Source organism: Sinohyriopsis cumingii, chromosome 9 (assembly GCF_028554795.1).
Source record: "Sinohyriopsis cumingii isolate HCF-2022 chromosome 9, ASM2855479v2, whole genome shotgun sequence".
In the NCBI taxonomy this organism is placed as follows: Eukaryota; Metazoa; Mollusca; class Bivalvia; order Unionida; family Unionidae; genus Sinohyriopsis; species Sinohyriopsis cumingii.
This window is the reverse complement of record NC_142969.1, coordinates 48,607,903-48,632,269: the sequence shown is the minus strand read 5'-3', so window position 1 is coordinate 48,632,269 and position 24,367 is coordinate 48,607,903. Positions and strand designations below refer to the sequence as shown.

General features: G+C 35.1%; 1 protein-coding gene across 2 annotated transcripts in view; it reads right to left on the bottom strand.

The window, feature by feature from the left end:
• Positions 1 to 3,100: 3,100 nt before the first annotated feature.
• Positions 3,101 to 24,367, bottom strand: part of LOC149791768 (protein lifeguard 2-like) — an 85,568-nt gene continuing 64,301 nt past the window's right edge. For both annotated transcript variants that reach the window (XM_089970269.1, XM_089970270.1), the window contains exons 10-12: positions 20,906 to 21,010; positions 16,522 to 16,569; positions 3,101 to 12,822 (exon numbers count right to left, since the gene is read on the bottom strand). In XM_089970269.1, coding sequence (XP_089826395.1) covers positions 12,676 to 12,822; positions 16,522 to 16,569; positions 20,906 to 21,010 — 300 coding nt within the window. In that variant the 3' untranslated portion in view covers positions 3,101 to 12,675. The remainder of the gene's footprint in view (positions 12,823 to 16,521; positions 16,570 to 20,905; positions 21,011 to 24,367) is intronic.

Sequence of the window (24,367 nt, the reverse complement as noted above, 5' to 3'; positions counted from 1 at the left end):
GAATTCGTTTGGAATTACTTTTGGAATTACTATTACTATTGAAATTAATATTACGATTGGAATTACTATTACGATTGGAATTACTATCACTATTGGAATTTGTTTAAAAACATGAGAGATGACTTTTAGGATTTCCTGGGATTTAATTCACAATAATGTAAGCGTCTCTTAAATTACCAACTTTTAACTTATAGAAATAAAGGATTTGTCGATTTTACTAAACTTGCTGATTTCTGTAATAAAGTTAAAGTCCTAGAACACTTAATAAATTTATAAAATAATTATACATTGGGCAACATTCAGTATTAATTCTGAAATGGAAACATATGGATTCACGGTTTGGATACTGTCAGACATACATGAAAAGTTCTAATCATAAGATTATTGTAATCGTTCGTGATCAATTCATAACATTTAAGCAATTAAACACATTTAAAGGGAAATAAAACTGTTTTTCTCTTTTAAAAGAAGTTATTGATCTATATTTTACGAAAATAAAATAAATTGAGTCTACTTATAACACTTCCATCGGCGGTTAGAGTTTTACTTTCAGTTTAAAGTAAGCACCACAGCACCATAGAGGATGCTCTGCCAATACTTGCAGCTGGAATCGGGTCACAATTAGTACTTCCAGTTCAGTACCCAAATGTAATTCTAGTCTATTTTTAGAACAATTTTTCCTCTCATTTTGGTGGTGATAGAAGAGTTATATTTATGCATTTTTGGTAGGGATTTAAAAGTAATTGTTTATTCTTGAGAATATGAGCTCAGGGTGTTGTTGTCTGTGTGTATTTCGGTCGCAGTGCAGAGTGAGTAATAAGGCCTTGGTGATGATCCGAAAGTGAAAACTGTGTTCTGTTTTACATGCTGCTCTGTTGACAGTCCATCATCTCAAAAAAGAGCAGGTCAACCTTTGACAAGAACTTCACCATGAATTCATCTTTGAAGGTATTTTAGATTAACGTATGATTTGTATTGATTGTCACACAGTGGAAAGGTCAGTACTGAGAAACAAATGTAGAGAACATATAGTAAAATTAATTGTGTTCTATGTCCATTTCGCATTCAGCGACGAAACCTAAACGTAATCCGATTGTTTTGCACCCTGGGATATGAGCAATTATATATGTTGGCTAATCTACTCGGTGACAGTATTCGGTTCCTTCGGTACACCTCGTTATGTAAGCATGGGAAAGAATGTCCAACAAGGGAAGAACACTTCTAATTAAAGAATTAACAAAACGCAGTACCAAAACACCCTGACGCAAAGTACCAAATCTAATAAAGAGGACTTTCTAGCGTGCTTTAATTTGAACTGTAAGAACTCCGAACCTTGCACCATTAATTCAGCACGTGGAGGACGCAGGTGGACTGTAAATCCACAATCTGACGTTAATTGTTAAGCTTCATAATACAATATGGACACGTATGATGAAACTAAAGAAGAAAACATAAAATGTATTTTATGGTATGTCTGGGTACGAAGCTCTCCTGAAACAAAACAAAATGTGGAGCTACTTATAATCGAGACGACCATTTAATTTTCGATAGCATGCATATGTTAATGTGAACGGGGTATTTCCAAAAAGGATTTTAAACAAATTCGTTTACCTCAACATAATTGTTGCATTTTGAAAGTAATATGTTCGTTATAATTTTTGTTTTATGTGTGCTGATAAATGGCATTAAACACAACAACAAGCACGTTCCATCACTACAAATATTTTGATCGCTTAAAGCTAATATGATCACCATGCCAACGCGTGTCGTCTTCCTAGCCGCGTGCAACCTTGTCGCTATGTTACACGGATTGTCTCCTCAGGGTAATGTATGTTTAAAGTCTTGGTTATTCTAACTTGTTCGTTGTAATTCAGTTGACCCGAACTGTCCCACTGCACAGCTGCAACACCTATCCCTACCAACATTTTATACACATTTACAGAGCTATTAAATTCAAGTTTAATTTCAATTGGACATATATTGAATTAATGGAAGTAAATACGCAGCCAGTATTTTGATGTCTTGTATGTATGCATGTATGTATGTATGCATGTATGTATGTATGTGTGATGTTTGGATTTTTAACGTAGCTTTAACAATTTTTCAGTCATGTCGCTACGATGTATGCAGTGTGACATTTTATAGTGATGTCTAGCACTGGGGCATCATGCCGCAGACATGTAGCATGATGTCCCACCCAGTCACATTATCCTAACACCAGGCCGACCAGTCCTAACACTGAGCTCTTAATGCTGAGCGCCCAGCGAGGCAGCTGTTAGTACCTTTTTTGTAAGTCTTTGGTATGACTCGGTCGGGGTTCGAACCCACGACCTCCAGCTTCCGAGGCGGACACTCTAACTACTAGGCAAATCATAAATATAGTTTCCTGAGTGGTAACAAACTCTACTCTCAGATTCAAGGACTTATTAACGCCCATCATATCATCTCACCAATAATCAAACTTTACCGAGATCTCGATGATATGAACCTATGTTGCAAGCTTGATCCAGAACATATGAGAACTATGACGTCAGCCAATCAGATACAAGATTACACTGTTAAGACGCTCATGATTGGGTTCATACCAGAACTTTTGATCAAAGTAACAAGATCAGCCAATCACATGCAAGAATGCATCATTAATATGTGAACAGATCTCACTTCTGACTAAACTCATTTGAGATCTTGATGATCAAAGCCAATATTCTGAATTGGACTGTCACGTGATGTGGCTATCATAATGGTTCAACAATGAGCCAAAATTACAAATGGACCCATTCCTTGATAGTGTTGTAAGCAATCTGTGTTATAATCTAAAATAAATCCGTCCATCTAGTAATTTGGTTTAAAGAGTCTTTATTTGAAGATGTCATGGAAATCACAAAAAATCAAACAAGAGATATAGAGGATTTAGCGACAAGAATAATTTTCTTTCACACTATTTCCTAAATAACAATAATTTCTCTTATAATGCAACTGATGTGATTAATGAAAGCATATTACTGCAAACATTGAAACATGATAATGAGGCATTAAAAGAAAATTATACAATAAATATTGTTATAATGTCCGAGGGCAATTAATAAGTAGGTACAGCAAACAAGTTTTACTAGTTTATTGCAAATCAACTAATGTTAAAGAAAATAAAAGAATAAAGATGCTTACATTGATGGAGTTGGGGTGGATATATTAAACACGAGGTCTAGATAAGGTACTTGTAACTTCAGCTGGGACCGCTCCGGCGGCCTAAGTGGTTAGATCGTCCGCATCGGATGGGGGAGGTCGCGGGTTTGAACCCCGACTGAGCCAAAGACTTTCAGAAATGGCACTAGCAACTGCCTCGCTTGGTGCTCAGGATTAACAGGTAAGTATTAGGACTGGTCGGCCTGACGTAAGGATAATATGACTGGGAGGGACATGATGCTAAATGTCTGCAGCAAGATGCCCCAGACCCAAACATCTCTATAAGCTTCCACATCATAGCGATATGACTGAAAAAGTTTTAACACACACACACACACACATACAAACTTCAGCTTGACCAGGAAGATCTTTTATTGGTAAGTATGTACTTATGGTCCGCCTTGAATATCTCATTTCCCTCAACTGACTGCAAGGAGTTACCCATTAATAACGACCTTACATCTTTAATATGGGGCATATTGAGACAATAGTCTTTTATTCTTATTTAATAAATTGGTGCGTTGTTAAAACATGATCATCATATGACAAACTTTTAACCACTTGAGTCACATGATATATCGACGTTCAAGTCACATAACAAAAACATAAAATCTAATAGTTGCATGAAGTTTGAATTAAAATAGCATTAAATAGTTTGACAAATTAAGAAAAAAGGTATAGTTTATGACGATTCCATTTCGCATTTGCATTAAATTTACGTAACGAGTAACCGCTCCGGTGGCCTAGTGGTTAGAGCGTCCGCCTTGGATGCGGGAGGTCGTGGGTTTGATCCCCGGTCGAGCCATATGAAAGACTTACATAAACGGTACTAACATCTGCCTCGCTTGGCGCTCAGCATAAAGAGTTAATGTTAGGGCTGATCGGCCTGGTGTCAGGATAATGTGACTGGGTGGGACATCATGCTACATGTCTGCGGCATGACGCCCAATGCTAGACATCACTATAAACTGTCACACTGCAGAAATTGTAGTGATATGACTGAAAAATTGTAAAAGCTACATTAAAAATCCAAATCACACACACACACACACACACAACATAACGAGTAGTTTTTGTACACAATAAATATAATATTGTTATAATTCTATTTCTCTCCATATTTCGTTTCACAAAAACTCCATTGCGCATTTATGACATACCTATGATATGATATGCACCTTCTAGAGATCATGTACAAGTTTCGATTCTTTCATTCCTTTGTCTCAAATGACTTTGAAAATATTACTGAATGAATGACAAGGCGATGAAAACGTAACGTATGGAACTGTGACCTTGACCTTGAAGACAGAACCTTCAATGTGGTACACGACACGACTCCTGGTGATAATTTATAAATATACCAAGTTTTCTTACTTAATATCAAAGTCAGAGTGGAAGGTAAAGTGTGGTGCATAGACAAACGCGGATATCATGTTGAACGCTATTTTTCACAAAGGCGCACTATTTTTGCACCATTTCGCATTTCAAAATACTGTTAGCTGATGAAAGAAAAAAAAATATAACGTCAGAGTAATCAAAGTAGTCTGAGTACTGAATACTACGACTCATTTTGATTTACAAGAGATGAGCAGTTTCTGTACACAGGAATCCTTTGCCTTTTATCTAGTATTTCTCGGACATTAATGAAAAATAACGACATTACACTCGACTAACTTTTAATTTAAAAATTTGCGTTATTTAAACTACTATAAAAAAACAAGCTTATTTACATTTAAATCATTATTCATGTTCTTAATTAAAAAAATACGATTTTCAATCGCTGGATATCTTTTAATACACCATAATTAAAATAGCATTGGCTTATTACAATTTAGTCAATGAAATGAACCATCATGTAAATCGTATACAGAACACCCTATATGGTAGCAATTTAAAAAAAAAAACAATTATTATGGGCAAAACATATTTTACAAACCTAAAACTGCAATGTGATTCTTTTTTCCTCACCAAACATTTTAAATTAAATACAAGTTCGAAATTTAACTGATCCAAAGAAATGGATACATTTTCTGACAAAATTTTAAACAGATGTGCCCTACATTTTCATTGGAGGATTACAGTAACCATTTTACCAGCAGATAACTCATTGCGTACTGAATGAATATTTCCAAAAGCTGCAATGACAATAAGCAGCTTAAAAATAAATTCATACGCTCTCATTAATGCATGACCGTCATTTCCTGTAATGTAAGTTAGTATAATGCATTTTTCAACAGTATAAGATTACCAGGGCTGTGTAGCAGCTGGGATTAAATTAACTAATTTAGATCTAGCACATCAAATTTACAATGTGGAAAGCTTGGGTATCATCTCTCACACTGCTAAAATGTTTTTCCAGTTTCCTTCACAATTCTGCTGCAATGTAATACATTCCAATAATCTTTGAGACAGAAGGGTGCATATTTGGGTATTTTATCATACATCTTGCATCGTGCGACAAAAATTGTTGTTGTTGTTGTAGAGTTTATCGCCATTTTTCAGCACACGATAGGCTATACATGGCGGCCAGTATTAATGGTGCAGGAAGAACCCGGGAAATCCCCGGAAAGAACCACCGACCCTCGAGAAGCTACTGGCAAGCTTTCTCACATACCCACATAGGCCGAATCCGAGACTCAAACCCACGCAGACAGTGGTGAGATGGCAGTGATCTGTAACGGAGTGCGCTTTAGACCACTCGGGGCCCCTGCGACAAAAAAAAAAGCTAATGCCAATGATCTTGTTAAGAGTGTTTAAGTGGAGAAAGTACAGCAAAGACATAATCCCATTTATTGTTAATACCTGTCATCTAATGTAGTTTTATTTGGTCAACAATTAAAAATATAACATTCATATTTAATAACATTACACCATCATCTCATAAAACAGGTCATACAGCAATGTCCTATGACAACAAAATTTACACCCCCACCCAGACTTTTCTGAAAACTGGTAAAAGTGAACAGAAAATCCTTTCAAATGCTAATCTGTAGGGATTCACTGATTTATGCCTTTATTCAAACACACAATTTTTTAATTAATTTAATTACTGATCAATCTTTTTTACACTTTACTATGATCTAGTAATTTTCGTTTAAGATTATATTTAATACTTTTTATTTGCGAATTGAAGAGGTAAAGTTTTCTTTTTTTTAATCACTACTTTTCATGCTCTACGGGACCAAGTAAACAATAATAATAATACATGCAAATACTGATATGGTTATGCTTTATGAAATAATCAGAATTTTAAGATAAAGTAAAAAAAAAATCATAAGAAATCATGTATATACTGACAAAGTCATTCAGTGCAAAACAAAAATGCTATAAAATCAATAGTATCTACGGCAACTTGATTGTCAGAACTTAAAAATTAAACAGTAATAAAAATTAATAAGGTATATACAATTATTTCACAATAAAACCATGAAGATAATGTTGATAAACAGACATGTAAGACCCCATAACATACGTGTATTTACCGTATGTACTTGTTTATAAGTCGAGTTGAACTGTAACCAACAAAGATCCTGATCTGCTGTAGCATAATGTACCTGCAGATCTGGGTCTATGTTGTTTGTTCTTCTGATTACTCCTATCAACTACACTGAACCAGATCTGCCCGCACATTATTCAGTGGCAGATCTGGGTCTGTGAAGTTTGCAGTTGGGCTAGACTTTTATGCGATTATATACAGTACTGGATACTTATACATAGAGAGAACATTTAAATGAATCAAACAAGCCTTGGAAATATTATGACAGACAAAAAATGAAGGACTGTGTATATCAGAAAAGAGCACTTTTACAAGCTCCAAGAATTAAAACAAACTTTGTTATTTTTTGAACCACAAATTGATAAAATGATTAATACAATGGAAGCAGGAAAAATGGCAACTATAAAAAAATAACACAGCTAAGAGTTACACTTGCAGCAAAATGCAGAAACCAATGAAAGTGCACAGTACAATATAGGAAGAAAGGAAATTGAGCAATGCAGAAGTTCCTGAAAGCAAAGAAGGTATTCTGGCCAGTGTTATTCCCTGAGAAAAAAATGAAAGCAAGGCAAAGTACTCCAAACATGTATCACAAAACTCAGTCTCTCTCTCTCATAATGGAAGTTGAAGTGTATTTAGACAAAGATTTGGATTATATGTATATTCCACTATTTGTGTCTCCATGTGTTTTCTTTTCATTTCATCAAAACAAACAAAAAATCATTACAGCTGCCCAATATTACAAGTATGTTGTTTTTCTTCATTTTCATAAAAACAAACAAAAATCGTTACAGCTATCCATTATTACAAGTATGGTTTTTCTTTTAAATTTTATAAAAACAAACAAAAATCATTACAGCTACCCATTATTACAAGTATGTTTTTTTCTTCATTTTCATAAAAACAAACAAAAATCGTTACAGCTATCCATTATTACAAGTATGCTGGGGTTTTTTCCTCACTATTAATAAGTACTGATATCCTTCTGTAAATTTTTTGAAAGTATCTAAATTTTATTTGCATAAATATTAAAAGCATGGTGGTACAACTCTCACAAATTAAAGTATTTTCTAAAACAATTTTCAATCATTAATTCAGTGGCAAAATATGGAATTCTTATTATATTTACATGCTACATGTATATAAATTTGGTCAGAAATCCAGTCCAAACAACACACACTCTGATCGGCCATTGCATGATGCACTGGAAGATCAGGCTTTATGTTGTCTGTTCTACTGATTACTCATAACAAACTGCATTGACCCAGATCTGCCATTGTACCATGTTACGACTTATCTGTGCCCGTGCAATTTGCAGTTGGACCGGATTTATAAACATGTATATAGAGTTCATACAGATTGGCATGTCACTATAATTAAAACTTGCAATGATTCGGCATTTGTTTGAAATTCTTTAACTCTTCATCCAAATTCATAAGATTTACAGTAAACTCAACATGCAATGAAGCCCCAGTAGAATAAAATTGTATATATGAATTAGATTGTGACAGAGGGAAAATTTGAAGATAAACATTGGGACTTTTCTTGTGCTTTGTGGTATCTTCTATTTTGTTACATTTTATTATAAAGAGTTTAATGTATTACAATATAATGAGGTTAAATGTTTGTAAGCCCCGATTTTAACAGCTACAGTACATTTTTCTTTCTGAACAACAGTGACAAACCAGTGGTAATGTTGATATGCAAATATGACGAACAAAAGACAGAGAGGAGTAAAGACCCTACAAGGACTCCTAAATGACTAAAAGATATCATTCTTTTAAAACCAAACATCAGGTTGATATGAAATAAATTTTCATATTACAATGAAACTCAGCAAATAAAATGCTTCATTATGGCACAAATTGTATGTAATGCAATCATGGTTCGGCACAAGATATTACAATAATTCCACCTATTTCTTGAAGCTTTAGTGCCAAAATAAAAAAGGATTTGGCAAAATGTGCTGCAAGAAGGAAAAACTTGTGCTCATTTTCTAAAAGACATTAGCTCTTTAACAAGCTTATGATTATTAATCTAATCATTACTGAATACTCAACAATAAAGCCATTGAGTCTTCTTTGTGTTTGTCTTTAATGCATCCTGTGCTTATCCATCTCAACCAACCATGAAACAATGCAGATGTGTTAAAAGTTTATCACCCAAATTTATACATCAATTAATTTACCCTCCTATTTGAGCCAAAACAATAGACCACAATGCCTGATCAATCAACTCTTCCATATACCTGTTAAAAAAGTTTATGACCTAAATTGTCGAAGCAGTTTTAATTACTGCCATATCCCCTCATCCAATGAACTGGCTGCAGAGCATCCCCATATCTTGTTTTATTTTAGAAATGCAAACAAAAGTTTCAAATCACTCATACAAGATAAACTGTTGTGTAAAATTACACGCACATATGTAGCTTGTACTGCTGTGTACCAACCACTGACTAGAACATAACCATTTAAGTTACAGGAGTGGAGGGATTTGCTATTCTAATCAAACATATATCTCCACAGGGTTTAATGGCACTTATCAGCACAATATAGGCTATACACGGCAGCCAGTAATAAATGGTGGAGGAAGAACCTGGGAACACTCAGGAAGAACCACTGACCCAAAAGAAGCTACTGGCAAGCTTTCTCACATACCCACATTGGCCAAGCCGAAGACTTGAACTCACGCAGACAGAAGTGAGATGGCAATGATCCGAAATGGTGAGCGCTTTAGACCACTAGTCCACTTTGGGCCCCCATAGTTATAGTTTTTCAAATAATATTGTGTTTATTTGTTCTTTCATCTGTCTTTTTAGAGAATGACTTAACTGTTTCTAAGGAAATCACTCTTTATCCACGAAATCAAATCCTTTAACCCCACACACAATGAGTTGAGGCAATTATAAACAACCATTCATGTGTTAATTTAAAGTATATTATTAAGTCAATACCTTTGTATGAATTTTCAGTTTAATTTTTCAAGCCTACATAAAAGTTTCTTTCCAAAAACATGCAATGTCTGATTAATGTATTTTATGCAGAAATCAGGCCTTTTGGAAATACTATATTAGGTAGAACCAGACTGATTGTTGATTGGTGTATACAAATACTCAATTTGCACTTAAGATGCAGAGTTTTCGTATACATTTATATGTACATACCAAAGAATGGCTTCTCTGCCCCCCAGTCCAAATTAAATATATAATAACTTCTAAAAATAATTATTTCATATGGAACAAATTGATAACTTATTTAAGTATGATATATATGGTACACAGCACAATGTAATTCATCAACAAACTGAAGTTGGGGGTTTCACTCTATTTAACTTTGCTAACAATAGTTCAAACATACAAACTTAATATTAATCTAAATAATGTAGAATATTAAATAATAATAACAATAATCATATTAATGTAGAATATTTTTACTCATTACATTAACAATTTATGGTTCAACTATGTGCAATGCAACATAATATAGAAACTGCAAAATGTCTCGGTGCATTTAACAATTATAAAAACAACAACAAAAGTCATAATTTGCAAAATAAATATACATCTGTTTGTGTACAAACCATGGACCTTTGGAATACTGAGTGCAATTTGTCTCAATCATGTTATTAAAGCTAAAAAAATGGGAAAGAACAGCTGATTAACTCATGTTCTCCAAATTACAAACAACTGTATCAGTGCTTGATTCCAAGCCAAGGCAAGGATTAATATTTATGACACTAATCTGACCCTGAGAGACCACTGATAAGGAAGAACACCAATCGTTAAAGAGTAGGTCTGGTCTGGAGTTATAAAACTTTCGAGCTCAAGTTTGATTGTTAGATTATGTGTCAGCCCAGTAAAAAGTGCTTTACTTTGAAACAAACCTTTTGATTGGTTGAGTTTGAAAATTCAATCTCAAACCCAAACTCTGTTATATAATCTCCTGGTAGTGCAGATCAAGATTTGTGATCAACCAATCATACGAGATTTTAAATTTGCAATACTAAATTAAGATTTGTGATCAACCAATCAGAAAAGATTTTAAATTTGCAATACAAAATTAAGATTTGTGATCAACCAATCAGAATAGATTTTAAATTTGCAATATAAAATTAAGATTTGTGCTCAACCAATCAGAAGAGATTTTTAATTTTTAACACCATTTTGGTTGGATGATGGTAAAACTCAACTTTAAGTGTTTTACGATCCACAGGCCATATTTGTACTGCAAAGATAAAATTGTTATAAAGTGTAATGATATATTTTGAGAGATGCCAATCTTGTGAGACCATTTTTTGCCAGCAGAAATGCTCTCTCAAGGTAGGTATTAATGTCATATTTTAAACATTTGTCATCTGGTGGTCTTTGTGGGTGATCTGGATTTAAGTACCTAATACACATGGCATTTAAATCTATTCCCTCCACCATATCAATGGCACACTGAAGGCTGTTCCATTAAAATATACATGGTACCCACCCAGGGAAGGCCGTTTTAAGAAAATATATGCCAGTGTACAATGAAACCAGAATTCATAAAAAATGAAAAGAAAATTCTAAATTGCATCTATGTGTGAGTACCCCACTTTAAAAGTGCCTTCCTTACCTGCTACGTTTTAATGGAACAGCATTAGAAAGAAATACAGCACAACCCACCAACCCAAATAAAGTAACATTGAATAATTGGAGAATTTTTTTTGTATTATTCAGTTTTCATGACAATAGGGTGATATTCTTTTTGTTAGTCTTATGAATGCAATGGTTCTTCTTGCAAAAAAATAAGGCTGCAATATTCTCTAGGTATATAGTGCAATTCCTAGTTCATTAAATTTGCAATAGTTTCTAGATATACAGTGCAATTCCTACTTCACAAAATTTACAATAGTATCTAGATATATAGTGCAATTCCCAGTTCATAAAATTTACTACTCATTTGTTTTACCTAATAACTTACATTATTTCAAAACACTGTCTCAAGAATTCTGCAGGATAGAAGACAAATTCTGACAACTGACAGTTTCCAGACTGATGTTGACAAAGAGCCAAGTATTACCAGATTGATTCTGACAAAAAAAGAATGCATTACTAAATGATTTTCACAAACAGGCATAAAGTACTAGACCAAATTTAACAAACAGCAAGCATTACCAAACTGATGTTGACAAACAGATAAGAATTACAAGACCAAATTTAACCAAAAAGTGGGCATTACCAAACTGATATTGACAAATAGACTAGTATTACCAGACTGATTTTGACAAACTGGCAAGTAATGCCAGACAGATTTTGACAAACTGGAAAGTACTGCCAGACAGATTTTGACAAACTGGCAAGTAATGCCAGACAGATTATGACAATCAAACTTCTGATTAATCTTGGTTTTTACTCTGTTCAACAAATCTGTCCATAATTACCTTTAAATATAAAATGGATCAACTGTCATGACTAGATGTACATCATGTCATAAAAAAGTCCAGTACACATCCATATAGGCCACCTCATCCATGAACATGGAAAAGTTGTCAATAATTTTGAAAACAACCCCGACACAATGTATTAAAATCTAGGCAGATATGGACATAAGTAGGTTACTCATCAGATATTGCTCAGGATAACTATTTTGTATGCATGTTCACCCACCCCATGAGATAAGTATTACATAACTTCGTTTTATAAAATAAACAATAATTCCTACCACAGAATTCCACTCATGCAACATTCACAATGTAAGTTTAACAAAACTGGCATGTATTAAAACACGAAATATGTATTCTAACATCTTGAATTCACAAAAGGTATGTACAGAAAAAGAAACTTTGTCCTTTAAAACCTAGTTAAAAGTCAGAAATTCAGTTATGGACACTCTTATCTATGTTAAAATATCTGATACCCTGTTCAGTGGCCAACTTTCCAAACAAGGAAAGAATGATACAGAAAAAGTACACAGTGTCAATTTGACCTTCCAAACAAGGAAAGAATGAAAAAGAAAAAGTACACAGTGTCAATTTGACTTTCCAAACAAGGAAAGAATGATAAGGAACAAATATACAACGTCAAGATACAGCTGCAGGGCTCCAAACACATATTCCTCAGGGTCAAGCTCATGTTTCCTGCCACCAGTTATCATCTGAGTGTCATAAATCAGGAACTGAAGCAAGAAATAAAACTTATTGTTGTATGCTTTACATTATATAATGTCAAAACACAACAACTTGACAATGAGGCTTTATATTCAGTCCACTTTGATATTAAGATCAACTACTCAATCCAAGCACTTTTTATTTTTTTTTTATGATATAAATGTTCTGTATATTGCATTTTTATTTTTTTTTATGATATAAATGTTCTGTATATTGCATCAACTTCTAAATGCAACCATTTGTCTCATATAACAGGCAGCTTAAATCCATGCATTTTTTTATATTGTTGTTGTTTAAAATATTGAGAATTCAGATTTTATATGACTGGTTTAGGTGAAATAATAAAAATAAAAGTTGATATTATCTGCTTTCTTTACACTCAGAATAATGAATAACACAGTCCAAACTTTCTGAGAGTAATCCAAACTACCCTTTCCACCTTCATTCACTCAGGTTACCAAGTTAGACAATCACTAATATAAAGGCTGGCAAGTAAGGATGGCTGACTATCTTCTACAAACTGACTGTTCTGCTACATACTAGAATTAATAGAGTAAAACCGGAGTGAGTAATCCTAACTATCCTTCCCTCCCACATTCTTCAAGTTGCCGAGTCACATTATTCTGAAACCAGGCTGACCAGTCCTAACACTAACCTCTTAATGCTGAGCGCCCAGCGAGGCAGCTGTTAGTACCATTTTTACAAGTATTTGGTATGACTTGGCCGGGGATCGAACCCATGACCTCTAGCATCCGAGGCAGACGCTCTAACCACAAGGCCACCGGAGCAGTCTCTGAAGACTGAGGTAAGGTGACCTCAGTAATCGAGGTGGAGCACACTCTGAAGACTGAAGGTGACCTCAATAATCGAAGTGGAGGCATGCTCTGAAGACAGGCAAGGTGACTTTAGTAATCTAGGCAGAGGCATGCTCTGGAGATCAAGGTAAGGTGACCTCAGTAATGTAGGTGGAGGCATGCTCTGAAGACTGAGGTATGGTGACCTCAGTAACCTAGGTGGAGGCCAGGACTGGCATTTGGGGGTGGCAAGTGGGGCAACTGCCCCAGGCCCCGCTCTGGAGAGGGGGCCCCGCGCTTCAGGCCTAAGGTCGTCCTTATGATTTTGTCAAGCTATATTCTCTAGTAAATTGGAAACTCTGATACAGGCCGCATGTAATGCATGCAAATTGCGAAAGTTGATCTAGTCTAGACATAATCAGTTTTTGCAGTAGGATACCAATCGAGATATCGATACTCTGGCCCCACGCGGTCATGGTCGGCCCTAGGTCCTGCGTACTTCTAACGCAACCTCTGGTGGAGGCATGCTCTGAAGACAGGCAAGGTGATTTTAGTAATCTAGGTAGAGGCATGCTCTGGAGATCAAGGTAAGGTGACCTCAGTAATGTAGGTGGAGGCATGCTCTGAAGACTGAGGTATGGTGACCTCAGTAACCTAGGTGAAGGCATGCTCTGAAGACCGAGGCAAGATGACTTCATTAACCAAGGTAGAGGCATGCTCTGAAGACTGAGGTAAGGTGACCTCAGTAATCTAGGTGGAGACCAGGACTGGCATTTGGGGATGGCAAGTGGGGCAACTGCCCCAGGCCCCGCTCTGGAGGGGGCCCCGCGCTTCAGGCCTAAGGTCGTCCTTATGAGTTTGTCAAGCTATATTCTCTAGTAAACTGGAAACTCTGATACAGGCCGCACGTAATGCATGCAAATTGCGAAAGTTGATCTAGTCTAGACATAATCAGTTTTTGCAGTAGGATACCAGTCAAGCTATCGATACTCTGGCCCCACGTGGTCATGGTCGGCCCTAGGTCCTGCGTACTTCTAACGCAACCTCTGGTGGAGGCATGCTCTGAAGATCAAGATAAGGTGACCTCAGTAATCTAGGAACAGGCATGCTCTGAAGACCAAGATAAGGTGACCTCAGTAATCTAGGAACAGGCACGCTCTGAAGACCAAGATAAGGTGACCTCAGTAATCTAGGTAGAGGCATGCTCTGAAGACTGAGCTATGGTGACCTCAATAATCTAGGTGGGGGCATGCTCTGAAGACTGAGGAAAGGTGACCTCAGTAATCTAGGTGGAGGCATGCTCTAAAGACCAAAGGTGACCTCAGAAATCTAGGTGGAGGCATGCTCTGAAGACTGAGGTATGGTGACCACAATAATCTAGATGGAAGCATGCTCTAAAGACCAAGATAAGGTGACCTCAATAATCTAGGTGCAGGCATGGTCTGAGGACTGAGGTAAGGTGACCTCAATAATATAGGTGGAGTTATGCTCTGAAGACCAAGGCAAGTTGACCTCAGTAACCTAGCTAGAGGCATGCTCTGAAGACCGAGGAAAGGTTACCTCAGCTACATTACCTCACAGTATTCATACTCCATCATTCATAAAACAGCAATGCACATAAAGAGCTGCAGTAACCTCAGCTAGAGAAAACTGGTGAACCTAGAAACAGCCTCAAGACCTCTGATGGGTGACCTGGGGCAGTTTGAAAAAAATGTGCAATAACTCTGTGCTATAAAGACCCATAACCATAAGAAAAGGATGAATAGTCTACTTAATCAGTTAATTCAACTCCTGTTTATCCTGTCACATTTATACCATCAGCCATTTACAACAAGCCAATCACCATTTCGAACTGTATCCATTCGTCTGACACTTTATGATGAACGCTAACGTAACAGTCTTTCTGATTGGTCAAATGGCAAATATGCAGCAATAAAAACAACAATCTAAATATAGTCAGATATTATTATGCTATTTTGATCTCATGACAATCCCTGTGATGTAATGCCCCAAAGATGTTTTCTGCTACACTTTGCCAAAACTCACCTGCTTTGTTAGAACAGGGATAACAGTTATGTGTTATAAGAATTTCAAGGCATGGAAGAGTTGGGTTTTTTAAACACACCATACCATTTGCATACCATGTGAATATAGATAACTTGCAGTGTCTAAAAACTGATTTCTTTGTGCACTGTCTGTAATATTGTAACTTTAGTTAAACCAAAGAATCTTAAAATGACTAATGCTGCTACCTCTGTCATAAATATTTTTAATATTCCCAGAAGTAACATGTAATCTGAATCATAAATGTTTCAAGTTCATTTTCTTTTTATCCCTTTCAAGAAAACTGATTTAAAAAATAATCTGTAACAAGAATTTTGAGAAAATATGTGAGCATTAACTAAGGTAAGCATTTACAATGAAAATCACCAATTAAATCAAAGGAGGTAACCATTCTGAAGACTCAATTTTTTCAGGGTTAGGAATTTAGCTATGTCCCTTTATATAGTTTGCCTGGCGTTCTGTGCCCAATAGTCAAGTCCAATAAGCTTAATATTAACTGTGCTTATTACTACAATTTGTTCATTGTAGTATAAGAGTTGATGGCATACAATTGCTTTTGGAGAGACTGAAATTCCTTGATGCCAAAAGTGATGAATCACTTTTGATATTAAAGTTCTATGATAATGTCTCTGCCAGACTGGGATGGGGTGAGGGTGGGGTGAAATTGTATCACTGCCCAGACGCAGATGAGTGTTTAGATTCTGTTGAATACTTCTTAAATTATTAACACATATAACTCTTATTTATTTTCACAAATGTTTAATTCCAAGTCAAATCCATTACTAAATTTTAAACATTATCCCAATAAACAATATTGCTTAAAAACTCAACAACAGAGAAACATCTTACCAGTGAGAATAAAAGTGCAGCAATGCCTCCATAGACACAATCCAAAATCTGAAATGAAGAGAGATTAGTGCTTATGAAAATACAAAGTTCATAATACCTACACTTATTAATCTGGCTTTGTTTATTTTGTGCTTGTTGTTGTTTTATGGCACAGTAACACAGTTGCTCATTCAGTGCCAAGGCAATTGGAGTAAAGTGCTTTGACCAAGGTCATGCCATGCTAGTCAACCCAGGACAACATAATAATGTTTCAAACCCACACATTTGTTTGTATCATGATACAAATGTAATGCTATTTTTGTATCATGATACACATGTAATGCAATTTCTTTTATCATGATACACAATCATGTAATGCAATTTATGTATCATGATACACATGTAATGCAATTTCTATTTCATGATAATATGTAATGCAATTTTTGTCATGATAATATCTAATGCAATTTCTGTGTCATGATACACATTTAATTCAATTTCTGTATCATGATACATGTGATTTCTGTATCAATACATACATAATGCAATTTCTGTATCATGATATATATGTAATGTAATTTCTGTATCATGATACACATACCATGCAATTTCTGTATCATGATACACATGTAATACAATTAATGTATCATGATACACATGTAATGCAATTTATGTATCATGATACACATGTAATGCAATTTATGTATCATGATACACATGTAATGCAATTTCTGTGTCATGATAATATGTAATCAATTTTTGTTTCATGATACACATGTAATGTAATTTCTGGATCTCGATACACATGCAATGCAATTTATATAATATAATATGTATATATTATGTGATTTTTGTATAATTATAAATATGTAATGCAATTTATTTATCATGATACATATATAATGCAAATTTCTGTGGTCTGTGATTTGAAGCTGATGTCTACATTTGTGTCTTGCAAGGACATGTGTATGTGAGTGATTTGAAGCTGAAGTCTACATTTCTGACTTGGGAGGACATGTGGTTTGTGTGTATCTGAGAGATCTGCAGCTGATGTCTACATTTCTGACTTGAACAGACATGTGGTATGACTTGCAAGGACATGTGGTCTGTGTGTATGTGATTTGATGCTGATATCTACCTTTCTGACTTGCAAGGACATGTGGCCTGTGTTTAACTGAGTGATTTGATACTGATGTCAGCATTTCTGACTTGCAAAGACATGTGGTCTGTGTTTAACTTAGTGATTTGATACTGATGTCAGCATTTCTGACTTGCAAGGACATGTGGTCTGTGTTTAACTGAGTGATTTGATGCTGATGTCAGCATTTCTGACTTGCACAGACATGTGGTCTGTGTATTTGTGATTTGATGCTGATGTCAGCATTTCTGACTTGCACAGACATTTGGTCTGTGTGTTTGTGATTTGATGCTGATGTCAGCATTTCTGACTTGCTAGGACATGTGGTCTGTGTGTTTGTGATTTGAAGTATGTGTATATCTGAGTGATCTGAAGTTGATGTATACTTTTCTGACTACATTTTAAGAAAATAAAAAAGAATTGAGTCTGATATTAAGCAAATGGGTATAGCTATATAATCACTTCAAAACTTACATGAAAAACACATACACACACACAAATATATATATATGTATGTATATAAAGAATACAAATCATATGGTGAATAACAGTCCTTTCAAGTGCACTGGATCCAGCTAGGGATCATGTTTGTCATGGATTGATTAAGATAAATGTAATAAACTAACTACGAACAGTGAAAAACTAGTATCTTGCTAGCCTAAGCGCTTTCGACTCTTAACGAGTCTTTTTCAAAGGCAAATACAAAACATAGACAAGACAAACAATTATTGAAATTATTGAAATAATTCTCTAAATTTGCTTATTAGTCACCCAATAACCTATAATTACAACTATAACAATGAAATACCCGGGATATAATTTTATAATTTGCGCGTACATACATTTACATAAAACAGCAGATGACCCTATGGCTCATCAATTTCTAGGTCAATATAAAATATCTTTCAGCATCCACAACAAGTCATAGTCATGTAAAGTTTAACAAAGACAACGGTTTGTCTGTTTCATTTGTTTGTCTTGTCGATGTTTTGTATTTGCCTTTGAAAAAGACTCATTTAGAGTTGAAAGCGCTTAGGCTAATTTGATACTAGTTTTGCACTGTTCATAGTCAGTTTATATATATATATATATATATATATATATATATATATATATATATATATATATATATATATATATATATAGACAGAGAGAGAGAGAAAGAGAGTTAACTTTCAGTGGTAAGATGAAGTTGGGGGGGGTATGTATGTGGCGATGGCCAAAACTGCTCCTGACAATTAATGTAATAAACTTATTTTAACTATAGCATTGTTTCACGCGCACATGTGTATGCCGGCTAATTGAACAGGCAAATGGTGGTCTATATTTTTGCCTTTAATGAGGCTGATATATATAAATTCTGAAGAGAAACTTTTATCTAGCACCACATTGTTTGGTACTTGGATGTCGGTTGAGTGAGCAGAGCTAACATCTGTTGGCAATTATTTACCCTTATCTGAGCAGAATACAGGATAGAAGACAAGCATAAAGAATACTTCATGAATTTATTGTTCACAATTCCCCACTTTTTAAACAGTTAAAATCTTTCAAAAATAAGCAAAGATCAGTGATGCCATTTCGTTTTCTTGAAGACTACAACACAGTGTATGACATTAAATACTCTTGATTATTATGACAATAATGCTTTCTAGTATTACAAGAGATTCGTGTCTCGTTGGAAAATATTGAAAACCATGTCATTACCATATATGAATTTGGAAGCATGTTATAGCTTGGTTCCACTTCATATGCATCTTCAGGTAATTACTTTGTGTGCGTGTGCGTGATTTGGATTTTGAATGTAGCTTTAACACTTTTCAGTCATACCACTATGATGTCTGCAGTGTGGCTGTTTATAGTGGTGTCTAGCACTGGAGCATCATGCTGCAGACATGTAGCATCATGTCCCAACCAGTCACATTATCCTGACACCAGGCCAACCAATCCTAGCACTAACCTCTTAATGCTGAGCATCAAGCAAGGTAGCTGCTACTACCATTTTCATAAGTCTTTGGTATGACTCGGCTAAGGTCCAAACCTGTCACCTCCGACATCTGGGGCAGACCTCTAACAGGTCATCAGAGCAGTCTTGGTAATTACTTTAAGTTACCCTGGTGACCCATCAAAAGGTGTTTGAATAGTTGGATTAACATGATTGTGTGACAGACAGAAGGATGGACACATGAAACGGCATAGTCCATTAAATCATCCCCAAAACATGTATTGGTATTGATGGTTTGCTTGGGGTCTGATCTCACCTACTGACACAAAAAAATTACAAGATATGTTTGCAGTTGATTGTGTTTAGATATTTACAAGTATTACTCAAGACTTCTGAGTTAGAGGCTGGTTGAAGGGGCCTTTCAGCAATCTGTACAACATATTTCCATATTAAATCTGATGTCTGAAAACTTGCAAGTCTATATGGAATGATACAATCTCCCTCTTGTCACTGCTTTTAATTACTGTGCTTCGTCTGAGGAGAATCAGCTGTTCCATCAAAACTAAAGAACGAATTAGATGCAACTTTGCCCATTCAAATCTTTGTTACGGTCAAGTTTCTTCAGAATTGTGATGTGACACATGAAGAATATCTTCACAATCATGTGACTATTATCTTGGTAAAACAGTGCACCAAATTACAGAATAGGCAGATTCAATGACAGTGTTCCGAGTAATATGGATTAAAATCCAAGCGTCTAAAAATGACTGATATGTGAAGTCATGTTTTGCAGACAAATCTGTCTGCAATAAGTTGAAGTTTTGTATGAACTCTATGACCCCAGACCTCCCATCAGTACCAATACAGCTTTGGGGACTGATTTTTTCAGACTAGGATAGACAGACACAAGGATTCCTATATACTATATAGACCCTGATCTGCTGTCATTTAATGTACTGCCAAATCGGGGCCTATGGTGATGGTTGCAATGATTACTCCTAATAAACAGCATAGACCCAGATCTGCTGGCACATTATGAAATGGCAGATCTGGGTCTGTGCAGTCCGCAGTTGGACTCGATTTAAAAGTAAGTATACATGGTACCCACATCAATACTGGGGCAAGAGTATTAAAAATAATGATTTCACAATAAGGTCTTATGCTAATGCTTGTTTATAATGAATAAAGGAAAACAACTGAACAACTTCTTTCAATCACAAAGGTTCCAAGAACAAGGAAATGATTCAACTTGCTTAATAGTTTATAAAATGCACATTATGCGTTAATTTGACTGATTTTACATTTTAAGTCCCTTCACATCATACCCTGCTGTAGCCAACTGTGAAGTAGACAATCAAGCATGAAAAGCCGAAGAAGATCAGGACCATGCACAGTGCAAACAGCAAACCACTACACATAGTGAAGTCAATCTGCAAACAGAAAATACATTAATTTTCAATGCTTTCTTACTTAATATGAAATCTGAACGTAAAAAGTTGCTGATATTTTATCCAAACAAAAATACATTTCAAGTCTCAGCTATGATGATCTTGCGGCATAAATAGAGAAAGGAAATCAAGCTGGCTCATTGTCTACCCTGAAAACTTCCATTTGGTTTCAAACATGAACAAGATGACAGTGCATGGGACACAATGGGTGATAATTTGGTTAGAAATTATAAACAGATGAATTAAATTACAAAGTTTTGTGCATTTTTTATATCATTGATGCTTTTTGTTTTTAAAATCAGTAAGGTGGTACAAATTGCGAAAAGGGTAGGTTGATACTATACTCATATTGGTATACAGACGATGACTGAAAAATCATACCTTGATAAGCAAAAAAATATTTTCTTTGAAGTATTTAATACACTTCTAAACAAATAATAGCTGGTAGATTTAACATGGCATTATACACATATACACACACAAAATGACAACCACAAAGACATTATCTAAAGAGGCCGCAGATAGCACAGTGGTCTTAAGCGCTTGCCTTCACGAATCACTGCCACCTCACCTCTGTCTGCGTGGAATTGACTCTTGGGTTTGGCCAATGTGGATATTTAAGAAATCTTGGCAGTAGCTTCCCATGGGTCAGTTTTTCTTACCAGGTTTTTGTCAGGTTCCTCCTCCTAGCTGACATGTATATCATGTGTTGAAAAATGGCATTAAATCCCAGCAACAAAAACAAACTCATTATTTTGTAAATGATAAATAAAAGTTTTGCTGTTTAAAATCCATTGGACAGTGTAATGCAGTAGTTGCTGATTGTGCTCTCAATAGTTCATTTGCAACGATTAACAGACTGGATGGCACTATTTTTCAAACTTACCCAAATATCTTACTGAATTTTGCTGAGCAATGAAAATGCTCTTTCTTTGTCTGCACTGCAGTAAGGGAGGGTCAAACATGCAATGATTGTTTAATATGTTCGTTCCTTTTGGAATTGAGCTCTGCAGTTGTGCATTGACCCTTTACAGGGTGGTGTTGTGTTAATGGAGGCTGTAAAATGATGATGTCGATTTGATACTTGCTCCCTACTACTTCTGTGTGTCACAAAGCTGATCCATCTCAATAAGAACTTCTAAAATTAAGACTTGCTGGGCTTTGCAGAAGGTTCGTTTTTCCATGAGCCACAGCTGTGTTTGGGCATTTTGCATTAAAAAAAATGAATTATGAATGTATAGAGTGCATGGCCAGTTACGGCATAATTCTGCACTGGATGGGAGAGCCAACTAAAAAGTTAGCAGTATGTTCCAAAAGCTGTCTTGAATCTCTCAACTGATTGTGTGCACAAAACACTTTCACTCAGATGATTCCAGTCAACAATTGTTTTTACAAAGATAGAATTTCTTAACTGATCTGTTCTACAGTGCTCAACTACAAAACATCTACTAATATTTGTTACTAGTTTTTCTACAATGTTTATACTTTCAAAATTTGGAAAAGATCTGGCTTTAATTGGGCATTTTTGTCATAATAGTTTTAAAAATATATCTGGTGAGAGAGCCTGCACTAACCCTTCGACTACTTTATAGAGATATGTCAAACAACTCTTACTATGCCTGTCTTGGAGTGTTGGTAAACCAAACTAATTGAGTAGTATTGTAATGTATTTTAAGTATGGAGTGTTGGTAGACCTAACTTTACCATTCCAACTAATTAAGTAGTATTGTAATGCATTTTAAGTATGGAGTGTTGGTAGACCTAACTTTACCATTCCAACTAATTAAGTAGATTTGTAATGTATTTTAAGTATGGAGTGTTGGTAGACCTAACTTTACCATTCCAACTAATTAAGTAGCATTGTAATGCATTTTAAGTATGGAGTGTTGGTAGACCTAACTTTACCATTCCAACTAATTAAGTAGTATTGTAATGCATTTTAAGTATGGAGTGTTGGTAGACCTAACTTTACCATTCCAACTAATTAAGTAGCATTGTAATGTATTTTAAGTATGGAGTGTTGGTAGACCTAACTTTACCATTCCAACTAACTAAGTAGTATTGTAATGCATTTTAAGTATGGAGTGTTGGTAGATCTAACTTTACCATTCTAACTCATTAAGTAGCATTGTAATGTATTTTAAGTATGGAGTGTTGGTAGACCTAACTTTACCATTCCAACTAATTAAGTAGCATTGTAATGTATTTTAAGTATGGAGTGTTGGTAGACCTAACTTTACCATTCCAACTAATTAAGTAGCATTGTAATGTATTTTAAGTATGGAGTGTTGGTAGACCTAACTTTACCATTCTAACTCATTAAGTAGCATTGTAATGTATTTTAAGTATGGAGTGTTGGTAGACCTAACTTTACCATTCCAACTAATTAAGTAGCATTGTAATGTATTTTAAGTATGGAGTGTTGGTAGACCTAACTTTACCATTCCAACTAATTAAGTAGCATTGTAATGTATTTTAAGTATGGAGTGTTGGTAGACCTAACTTTACCATTCCAACTAATTAAGTAGCATGGTAATGTATTTTAAGTATGGAGTGTTGGTAGACCTAACTTTACCATTCCAACTAATTAAGTAGGATTGTAATGTATTTTAAGTATGGAGTGTTGGTAGACCTAACTTTACCATTCCAACTAATTAAGTAGCATTGTAATGCATTTTAAGTATGGAGTGTTGGTAGACCTAACTTTACCATTCCAACTAACTAAGTAGTATTGTAATGCATTTTAAGTATGGAGTGTTGGTAGACCTAACTTTACCATTCCAACTAATTAAGTAGCATTGTAATGTATTTTAAGTATGGAGTGTTGGTAGACCTAACTTTACCATTCCAACTAATTAAGTAGCATTGTAATGCATTTTAAGTATGGAGTGTTGGTAGACCTAACTTTACCATTCCAACTAACTAAGTAGTATTGTAATGCATTTTAAGTATGGAGTGTTGGTAGACCTAACTTTACCATTCCAACTAATTAAGTAGCATTGTAATGTATTTTAAGTATGGAGTGTTGGTAGACCTAACTTTACCATTCCAACTAATTAAGTAGCATTGTAATGTATTTTAAGTATGGAGTGTTGGTAGACCTAACTTTACCATTCCAACTAATTAAGTAGCATTGTAATGCATTTTAAGTATGGAGTGTTGGTAGACCTAACTTTACCATTCCAACTAATTAAGTAGTATTGTAATGCATTTTAAGTATGGAGTGTTGGTAGACCTAACTTTACCATTCCAACTAATTAAGTAGCATTGTAATGTATTTTAAGTATGGAGTGTTGGGAGACCTAACTTTACCATTCCAACTAATTAAGTAGCATTGTA